Source organism: Panicum virgatum, chromosome 9K (genome assembly GCF_016808335.1).
Source record: "Panicum virgatum strain AP13 chromosome 9K, P.virgatum_v5, whole genome shotgun sequence".
NCBI classification, from domain to species: Eukaryota; Viridiplantae; Streptophyta; class Magnoliopsida; order Poales; family Poaceae; genus Panicum; species Panicum virgatum.
The window spans coordinates 49,492,061-49,502,296 of NC_053144.1; the positions used below are offsets into that span (position 1 = coordinate 49,492,061).

The 10,236-nt window shown below is 43.7% G+C and overlaps 2 protein-coding genes across 3 annotated transcripts; one reads left to right on the forward strand and one right to left on the reverse strand.

The window, feature by feature from the left end:
* The first annotated feature begins 252 nt into the window (after positions 1–252).
* LOC120651952 lies at positions 253–1,900 on the forward strand. The gene has a single exon (XM_039929601.1). It carries the CDS (start codon positions 860–862, stop codon positions 1,652–1,654), a length of 795 nt encoding a protein of 264 aa, XP_039785535.1. The 5' UTR covers positions 253–859; the 3' UTR covers positions 1,655–1,900.
* Positions 1,901–4,102: 2,202 nt separating this feature from the next.
* Positions 4,103–9,975, reverse strand: LOC120651953 (pentatricopeptide repeat-containing protein At5g67570, chloroplastic). Of its 2 annotated transcripts, none has more exons than XM_039929602.1 (10): positions 9,303–9,975; positions 8,448–8,639; positions 8,237–8,318; positions 7,952–8,143; positions 7,739–7,852; positions 7,094–7,187; positions 6,861–7,018; positions 6,164–6,598; positions 4,642–5,683; positions 4,103–4,523 (listed from the first exon to the last, which is right to left on the reverse strand). In XM_039929602.1, the coding sequence occupies exons 1-9, from the start codon at positions 9,893–9,895 to the stop codon at positions 4,928–4,930; spliced, it is 2,616 nt and encodes an 871-aa protein (XP_039785536.1). In that variant the 5' UTR covers positions 9,896–9,975; the 3' UTR covers positions 4,103–4,523; positions 4,642–4,927. The 2 variants fall into 2 exon arrangements, with proteins under 2 accessions (XP_039785536.1, XP_039785537.1); XM_039929603.1 differs by having other exon boundaries at positions 4,627–5,683.
* Between the last annotated feature and the right edge of the window lie 261 nt (positions 9,976–10,236).

The following is a 10,236-nucleotide window of genomic DNA, read 5'->3' on the forward strand; positions in this document are numbered from 1 at the left end:
GTCTCACAAATCTAATGTGAAAGCACCATGAAATCGATCTAATTATTAACATATTTACTATTTGATTAATTATTGTGTAAGGTCTTGTATCCTTAAATGTGCCTTGTTATATTCTTCCACACCTATATATGAAGTGAGTGATTTAATTGACGGATCTTCTCTGTTACAGCTTTAACAGGGACCATAAAAAGATCGCCTATGCATGAGGAAGAAAGAGGATGCGCTATTGGAGATTTGGAGGTTGACGATGAAGAGACGTTAAATCTTACAGGCATGTATTTTCTCTGTTCCAAATTATGGGTCGCTTTGGTTTTTCTATGTATATGAGACTGGCTATGCACGATATACACTATGTGTAGAAGGATTATGTTTTATGGGAATGGTTATATGTGCCGTCTTATTAGCGTCGTCTATGTCTTGACGGAATAGTCTTATTTTGGTCAATTAGGAAATTAAAATAACAAATTTCGAGAAATGAAAGTATACTTCTTCCCTTCTCTTTTCTTATTATCTTATTTCTACACTAGTAGAGATGCTGAATCATTCACTTATCTGATCCCGGATAGGAGCTATCTCACAGATCTACATCCAAGTACAGTCATGGCCTAGCGGTCTTCTTCTAGTAGGAGTAGTAGACACTTCAATATAATTCATACAGCATGACATCAAGGCCACGGCGCAATTATTACAAAGTCATGATCAGAAGAAGCTTCTACTTGACCTGCGATCGACGAAGCAATTTAATTTTAGCCAACACACCACCAAGCACCAACCAAGCATTCCCTTTATAATTAAGCACAACACCCCATCAGGCGCGCAGAGCAAGAAACAATAATCGGCCCGGTCAGTCAACCCCACCATGTTCTTCTGCGAGTGCGGCACGGGCAGCTTCAAGCACGTCGACGAGGGCCCCGAGGACATCAGCTGCGGCGGATCGCGATCGCCCAGGGGGAGGAGGAAGCCCGGCGGCAAGGTCAACCCCTACGCGGGGCGCGGGTTGGACCGGTTCTCCGTCGTGCTCGCCGAGCTCGAGACCCGGCGGGCCAGGATCCTCCGCCGCGTCGGCTCCGACACCGGCCTCGTCTTGGTCCGCTTCGTCCAGTCCAACGGCGGCTGGACGCCCGTCGTCGTGAAGCTCCCCGACGATGACGAGCAGCTCAAGCATGGCGCCGCCGCCGCCGCCGCCAAGAAACCGAAGGCCGCGGCGCCACCGTTGCCACTACCGGCTCCTGCTTCGCCCACCAGCCCGCTGGACCCGGCCAGCCCTAGGGGGAGGGAAGAAGGAGGCAAGAAGGCCATCACCACCAAGGTGCCGGCGAGGAGGGCGTCCTTCTCGTGGGGGACGAGGGTGCGGCGGCCGTCCCGCTACTGGCCGGCCGTCATCGTGCTCACGCTGGTGAGCCTGGCCGTGTTCGGGCGGGTGTTCGCCATCTGCCTCACCTCCATTTGGTGGTACGTCCTCCCCACCATGGGCAACGAATGCTACGACGGCGCCGGCGGCGAGGACGCGCGCCGGGCCGGCCTGAGGAGGTCCATGGAGAAAAAGAAGCTCGTCTCGCAGCCGCCACACACCAAGAACGGCAGCAGCTGGGGCGCGAACGAGGTGGCCAGCTCGCCAAGAGGCCATGCCATTGCCAAGGGGAAGCGAGGCTGACGCCTGATCGACGCAAGCATTAGTGCCCGTAGTTGTGTGGCTGGAAAAAGCTAGTAGGGATGAAAGATGAAACCTTACGGGCCACAAATCTCTTGTTTTTTTTCCTTTTTCAATTTCTTCCATGATGAGATGGAACGTGAATTTGATGATGTTTCTCTTTTACAGTCCATCTCGTCATGTTGTAATAAATTTGTAAATAGTGTCGATCGAGTTACTTCATTTGCATGGATGTCGACCCTTTTTTTCTGCGTGGCTATCAGATTGATGAACTGAAGTATACTACCCGGGGATAAAACTTTCTTTCATTCTTTCCTTGGATGCATAATTTTCTTCAACTGCTTTGTAGGAACCCTTGGGGTGTTTAATTGTGCCTACACATTTTCTTCTGGTAACTAATTGATTTCTATTTTCAGGTGCGATTCCATGTGAGGTCTTGTATAAGTTTTGGCTGGCATGGCCATCCAGTAGGCAGCCTATGCCCTATGCTGAAGTGGCATTTGAAATTCCAACCTGAGATATTAGCTGGTGCAGGAAAGGCACAGTTTTTTGGTCCCCCTTATACCCTTCTATATTTTATTCTTTTACACTTGAACCAAAATGGGCCGATTCAATACGCCACACAACTTATCGTTTAATTATTATTTGCTTAAAAAGACAATCGCTACATACCTGTCAATCAACAAATTTAAAAGCCAAAATCTGTCGAATTACAATTACTAATCTCGATCTTGCACAAACATTGACCTCCATTTCCATCAAGCTCCACGAACTCCTGCGAGGGTTCGAGGAAGAGAAATGAGTGCCGTTAGAGCGAGGGTGGTTCTAGCCTTCTAGGAGGTCGTCGGTCGATGCCGGTGGCACCGTGGCAGCTAGGAAGCAAGACAAACGGCGAGACGATTGATGGACTATGGATAAAAGCCCCCACCCCTCCCACTATAACACTTGGGTTTTATGGTCGGGTTGATTAGGTGGGGCGCGCTAACATGGTACCAGAGCCGAGGTCCCGGGTTCGAACCCACCCGGCCACGCATTTCCGCTGCGCGATTTCCCTTGCGCCTCTCGTGTGCTGAGACATGCTGCGGGCTACGCCGGGCACTAGAACCTGCTGCGGGCTACGCCGGGCTCGCACGCCGTAGGGGGATGATGGACTATGGATAAAAGCCCCCACCCCTCCCACTATAGCACCTGAGTTTTATGGTCGGGTTGGCTAGGTGGGGCGCGCTAACAGCGATAGCTAGGGAGTCACGTTTCGTACTTACTAGTTATATGTATCGCGGGAGCTGGCCTAGCGATCTATCTATCAAGGATCGTGCAGACTGCGGAGACATAAAAAATTTCGCAAATGCACATTTGTTTTTTGGACACACATACGTGCATGTAACTCATCTTTATGGACAGGTTTATGCATAATTGCATTTCTTTAAGATACTTCTGAGACTTGGATCGAGGATGGTGCCATATATAGAACTTTGAAGCAAAAGCATTTGCTTTCCATTTGGGTGTGTGTGAGTATGTGTTGTTTAATTAGGAAGTTTTTTTTAAAAAAAAACTTATTGTTGTTAGCTAAGAACTTTAATTTCATATAATTTGAGAAATGTGTTTTAGCTCCCTATGTTTTGAAACGTTATATGCATAATACAATTGATCTGTTCATTCGTAAAACAATTGACTCATGCCATCTCAAAAAGAAAAAAAAAAAGAAATGAAAAACTTGTGCTTATCCATAGCAGACGCCTATACTATCTTACGTACGCCCAAGGAGAAGCCGTTTGCGAAATGTCGCTACGCACGTGCTTCTAGAAGTAGAAAATGGGATATGCGTGGTGGAAAAACATCAGCCAGTGGGATATTTTTTGTGTGTGAGAGTTGGAAACAGATGAGGATCAGAGGATTTTTACGAACAATCATCACGAACCGCGTCACACTCTGCGTCCTCATTGCGTCACGAACCATGCAAGTCCTGCTTCATATAGATGCTGACGAGATAGTCTTGACTCCTTAATTGACAGGTCAGTCTTTCTTTCTTCTTTTTTTTTTTGAAAAGATGTGAGGGCTCTCCTGCGTTTTCAAGAGAAAAAAAAAAGATGTGAGGACGCCCGCTCCCGCTGTGTCCTCTCGATCGACGGCCGCCGCCCGCCGCCGGAGCTGTTCTTGCCTTCAGAATTCAACGCACCGGCACGGGGCCGACCGGATGGAACATGGAAGGGTGTCTCCACTGCGAGGACACGCCGATGACTTTCAGCGTTTGAAACATCAAGGAATTGAACGTCTGAAGATCATGACATAAATTCAGAACACAAATAGAGGTCAGCAACACCGGAACTACTAGTCTACTACTAACTTGCAAGCGCACATGTTGTAGTCCCCAAGTATGTGCACACCCACTCATCATGCAGCATGTGCCCAACCTACTAATTTGACGTATGAACGATCTTTCCGTCATCAGTGTTTTTTTTTTGCTCCATCCGATAGACTCTAGTACGATTCGATTTCAGCCCGTGGTGTTTCCTTTCCATTTCAGTCCATTTGTTACGTGGTTGGGCTGTGTGTAGGATCCTGCTAGTGCTAGGAAGGTACTGAATGGTGCATTCAACTTAGGTTCATATTGCACTAAGCTTCTCTGCTAAATCAGCACATTGAAGAAGTTAAAACATGGCAAGTCAGCGGCAGCAACCAGCGAAGCTAAGGTATCCCGATGAAATCTGTATGCTTCTATAACAATCTTTCCACACGTCTTAAATATGTTGCAGATTGGATAAGGACAGCGGCCACCATTTTCTGAAATGCAGGTTTGCAAGAAATACGGCCGGAAGAGTATTACTCCGAACTGTTAGTCTTCTCATAAGCCAGTGGTACCGCCCAAACCACCCTAACAAGAAAAGGAGCAATGTCCGTACCAGGGAAGTAAGAGAAAGGAGTAGTTGATAGGAGGGAGGTTTGATAAGTATAAAATGAGCTAAATTGAACCGAACCTGAGCATGAGTTACCTTGTTTCTGACAACCGCATTAGTTGACGCTGAATTCAGAAGTATATATCTAGGCATATATCTACATATATCTCTTGCTTTTTCCACAGTATGGACTATCCATGATGACGTAATGAGATATGGAGTGATTATTTAGAAGACTCCTGATGATGATTCCGGCAATAAGATTGCAGCCAGAGTTGCATGAACAAACATAGGGACTACAGCCTTCCAGCATCTGCCAGTAATTTAAGCAAGAATTCCACTGCCCATATCAAATAATATCTGCCAGCATTTTATAATCCAATTAAAGAGTGGTCCTACTTTCTGCTTTAGGATCAAACATGTCATTTATCCTCTCCTGCTCCCATAATTCAAGAATTTCTGATGCTGATGGCATCTCTCCGTATGAACTGTCACCATAAGAACTCATGGAATCAAGTACTTCATCAACAGCAGATACGGGTGTACCCTGATGCCCAAGATCACATTGCCCATGTATGTTTTCCAAGCGTGGACGGCTTAATGAAATGGCCCTGTTCATGACAGCAGCAACACCTAATTGAGGGATATCTTTATCGGAATCAGGGACATCAAGAAATTTGTTAGTGCACAAGTTCTTGCAAGTGCCAATGAGCTGATCCTGTTCTGTCAGATCGCTGCATGAATTTTTGCCTTCATTCTGTAGTGATGAGAGTGCACACTGTTGAGTATTGGTACCATCAACCAGCAAATATGTGTCCATTGATGCTGTCTCAAATTGCGACTGCAGTGCTCTTACTAAACTATGTACAGGATCTGCATTGGTAGTACCACTGGTATGGAGGTAATCAGTAAGGTCCTGAAGAGCATCAACGCTAAATTGATGCACATTTTTCTTTAGTATGTTAGCCCACTCCCCTTCATTGATCTTGATCGAAGCCTCAGTCATAACATTCAAGAGTTGCAGAACCCTTCCATAATCGCTTTGAGCAATAGACTGGCATATCAATTCAACAATCAACCGTACATCAGGGATTTCTCTTTCAAGTACTGAATCAAGTGCATGCTCCAGCAAATATGACTGCACACAAAATCATAAACAGAATAAATAATTTCCGTTTTGGCCACTCTTAAAATAAAAGAAATTTATAACTACTTTTGCGTGAAGTTGCAAGTATTTAACATGTCTCGTTTCAGTTGAAGTTTATATTATAGAAAACTCCTAACATGATGTCATGGCAATAATAATGCAGATACCAGGGTGGCACTGATCATGACACATTCCCTTGGATGCAGGGTATACATGCTCATGTTATTCGGTAGAAAATTTATTGACACAGATTATAACAATCAGCTATCAGTTGAACAGAAACTCATGGAGAGTGTAACTTTGTATACATTAAATAAAATGTAAGGTAAATATTTGCATAAAAATATACCAGAGCCTAGAACTGATTCACTATACTTCAGTATTTGGTTGCGACTCAGTACTTCAATAGGAACTGAAACAACAGTTATGCATATTCAAAAATAATTTGAGATTGTATTTAACAGCTAATACCTTTCCAGCTCTACATGCCTTGATGAGCAACCATGAATATTTTCTTTGATCTAGATGGTGATGGGACAGAGCCATCTCCCTGTACACATATTCAAAGTATTCCCACTGTTGGGCCGAAGCAGATGCTTCAAGCATAGAGCTGTATGTATATGCGTCCGCTTCAAGTGATGAATGCTCATGGACATATGTCTGAGAATTTGAGAAACAACCCTTGGTTGTTTCAAACAAGTCCTTTGCCTTCCCAAACATATCACAACGTCCATAAACTTTTAACATGACATTTACAGTTCCAATATTTGGTGTGCAGTACTCCTTCATTGATTCAAATATTGAAATACATTCATAGATATATCCACCATCAAATGAGGCCAAGATCATTCCAGTAAATGTGTACTCCAGTGGTTTGGTGAGGGGAAGCTGTTTCAGCTTGCCAACCTGAAAGGAAAACTAACTTAATAAACACATTTCAACTGTCTAGTTTGCTTACTTTTATATAAATGGGACATAGCCAATTGATAAAGTGGTTGCGTTCATGATAAATTACTGATAATTGAATGTGCCCCTAACGAGGCTTTCATATCGTTGAAAGAGTTCGCGAAACAAATATGCACTAAAAATTATGGCTCTTAAAAAGAGAGAGAGAGAGAGGCATAAGACATAATCTGACAAATGAATGTGTAGTATAATAGTTGCAAACCTGTAACATTGCATCTCTCCACCTTCCATTATTGCAGAGACAGCAAGCTAGTTCATAGTAAACACTTGCAGCTCCAACAACTCCTCTTTGTTCCATGTCATTGACTGCTTCAACTGCTTCATTAATTTTACCCTGTTCCCAGAAAGCTCTTACAAGCACTGCTATGCACAAATTACACTGGCTATCAATTTCTATGTAAAAAGTTATATCATATTATGCTTACACAATATTACCTTTGTAAGTAATTGCTCTTGGAGGTACCCCATTTTTCTGCATCTTCTCATAGAACTTCTGGACAAAGTCATATTTCTTGGCTTTGAGCATGACCTTCAAATGGTAACTTTAGTAAGTATGGTAAGACACCACAACACATGACAATATTACCTAGGCTCTAAAGAAGAAACACCCTTATATATTTGTTCAATTTGGTCCAATGTCATATTAGTTGCTTTACTTGAGAGCAAACTTGACTGAACAAGATAAAAGTATTAGGAATACCAGCCAAACTATTCTGAATGAACCAGAATATGAGATATAGAGAGGCACATATGACAAAGAAGATAAATAAGGTTAGATAAAGAGAAATAAAGATAGGAGAAGACAAGTCCATCTAACAATGCTAGTACAGAACTACTAAACCATGTACAGAATTTGAGACTATTCTAAGTTAGCTTCCATACAACGTAAGCAAGTACAAAACATTGCCACAATGTAAAATCTATCACAAACTAAAAGGATAAGCACATTGTTACCTTTAAAGTAAGGTAATATAAAAAACCATTGAAGCTATCCTCCTTATAAACTCAAACAGTAATTTCCAAAGATGCAGAACAACTACCAGTACGATGTTTCCGAATTGTATTAAGATTGAAGCTTACTTCCATGGCTAATCCAAATGTTGCTCCTGTAGGTGGTAAACCACTTATTCTCATTTGTTGAAACACCCAAAATACCCCTTTCCACTGCTGTGATAGAACACAAGCATTAAGTACCTAAACATCAAGGGACAAGATTTGTTTTAAGAAAAATATTACTGCAAAGAGAGAATTAGGTAAAAGGAAAGAAAACAAAGGTCAAGAGGCAATCCTCACCGAATTGTAAACGAGTACATCTGGCTCCAAGGAAGGATCCCAATCCTTGCGCCGCATCTTCATTACTCTCTTTGAGGGTTTCTTTCTCATATACTCAATTATCTTGATTAACTCCTTCACAAGACCAGCTCGACCAAGTGTAACAGCAATGCTATGGTATGCAGGCATATCAGGGTAAATCTGTGCATCTCCCTAATGTAAATTATGAAGCAAAATAAAATATTTAAGGCACCAGATTTTCTATTTTATGTAGACTAGAACAAGTTAACAGGAAAAGATCTCTACCCGCATGATGGTGAAAACTCGAAGTGCTTCAGTTGCCCTCAACGATTTCCCGAGGATTGAGAGTAATTTTGTATACACAAATCTTGATGTAGAAGAATCATGTAAGTCATGGGAAGTATCAATGTACAAGAACCATGTTTGTCAGATATGCTACTCACGATGGCTGGGATGTAAAGCATGAAAAATTGGGAATAAGAAAAAATAAAACTACCTGCTTCTCCGATGCCTGTAGCTATTTTCATTATACACCCACTCAGTAACAGCTAGAGCCTGCCTCCAGTTGCCTCGTGCCTCAAGACCATCTAGTATTCTTAGTAGATTATCTTCATTGTATATGAGGTCAGCTTTTTTCATCAGTCTAGTAAGCCTCCAATCACGGAAACTTAAGGAATCTTCGTTGAGCCTAATGGGAAAATTTGTTATTATTCAATAATGTATGATTATCCTTTATACTTCAGATTGTATAAGATCATCAACAGTAAATTTCCGTGAAGCAAAATAAATTCAAGCTCACAAGATCATATGTAACCACTTACTAGATGAAAGATACTATGCAAACAGTAAACTAGTGCCTTCCCCTTATATGCCTGCTTGATGAAGCAAAATTATTTTTTGGGGGACCAGTTGCCAACATTACATTTTTAAAAATATAGGATGCTTTTGTTTGTATTCTTTAGGAGATTCGATGCAACAATGTATTTTATACTATGCACTAGTAAAGAAATCAAGTGGGGACAAATCTAATGCTATTATTTTTATGTAGTCTATCAATATAGTTTCGCATCCAGTGTTCTTCAAAATGTTACAAGTTGGAACTGACTAATGAGAAATCTCACAGGAACCTGAATTTAGAGCCAGGAGTATTCCTTTCATAATTCTCCAGTTTTTCACTATGAATTATGATATTTTCATGTCTATCAATTATTTCGTAGTTCCAAGCACTAATAATCTCAAGGATTCTATATACAGCACAACCAATTCTCCCATCTTTCATTGTTCTTGCCACTGTGACTATGGGTAATTGGGTATGGTCACAGAAAGCCTGGCATAGCCAGAGCAGAAATACCTGCTGACGAGCAACTGAATCCTCATCTCCTCGTCCCCAGCCTCCGCATCCCAGCCGGTGCCAGGACGCTTCTGCTGCTTCCGCTCCGCTGCCTCGGGCTCAATGTCGTCGTTGTCCAGTAACCAACGGAACCCGTCGCCCCTCCTCGCCACGAGCATCTCCCTCAGGCCTTCGAGCCCCTCCTCCCCGCCGCCACCGCGCGGGGGCGCCACGCCGCTCGCGACGCCGTCCCAGGGCCGCCCCACGAGCGCGCGGTACTCCGCGGCAGCCGCACGGAAGCGGGTTTCGTCCTCATCCTCATCCACCACCGCAAGCGCCCCATTGCCCGGGTGTAGTGCCGCAGCGGCGGCGGCGGATGCCGCAGCCTTGGTGTCCTTCCTGGCTCGGCGAAGGGCCTTGAGCGCCTCCTTCTTGCGGAGGGCGTGGAGGATCTTGGGGGTCGGGGAGATGCCCCGGCGGAGTAGGCGGCGGCGGAGAGTCTCGGTGGTCGGGGCGGAGCGTGGCTTGCTGCGACTAGGCGAGGGATTTGGAGTGGGGTTCTGGAGGTGGAGGGAAAGGTGGAAGCGAGGTGGCGGCGGAGAGGAGACAGCCATGGCGCGATGGATTGCGCGGGAGCGAGGATAGCTCTGGAGTCTGGACACTCGACGGAGAAGCTGAACGCCTGAACGGTTTCTCGATAATTGATTTCTTTTTCACTGGAATAAATAAAAGTGAATTCCGCTCGCATTGGTGTGGAATTTGAAAACAGTTTAAATTAAATATTCAATGAACAAAGAGAATTATAAAAGGTGAATGATTTGTTAATAGGTGATCAAATATTGCCTACTGGGCAGGACGTTTGTAAATAATTTGTTAATTAATAACTGTAAACTCTGGTAGCACGATGGTTTGACATGAGTCGAGTTGAAAACACGCGAGATGTAAGAATAGTTAA

What these genes read in the sequence shown, in the direction of transcription:
- LOC120651953 (XM_039929602.1), bottom strand. Translation starts at nt 9,895, where the DNA reads ATGGCTGTCTCCTCTCCGCCGCCACCTCGCTTCCACCTTTCCCTCCAC. An exon ending in ATTCAGTTGCTCGTCAGCAG is followed by an intron (nt 8,640 to 9,302) that starts GTATTTCTGCTC and finishes TTTTCCCATTAG; the next exon opens with GCTCAACGAAGATTCCTTAA. An exon ending in AGGCATGTAGAGCTGGAAAG is followed by an intron (nt 5,684 to 6,163) that starts GTATTAGCTGTT and finishes TTTTGTGTGCAG; the next exon opens with TCATATTTGCTGGAGCATGC.
- LOC120651952 (XM_039929601.1), top strand. Translation starts at nt 860, where the DNA reads ATGTTCTTCTGCGAGTGCGGCACGGGCAGCTTCAAGCACGTCGACGAG.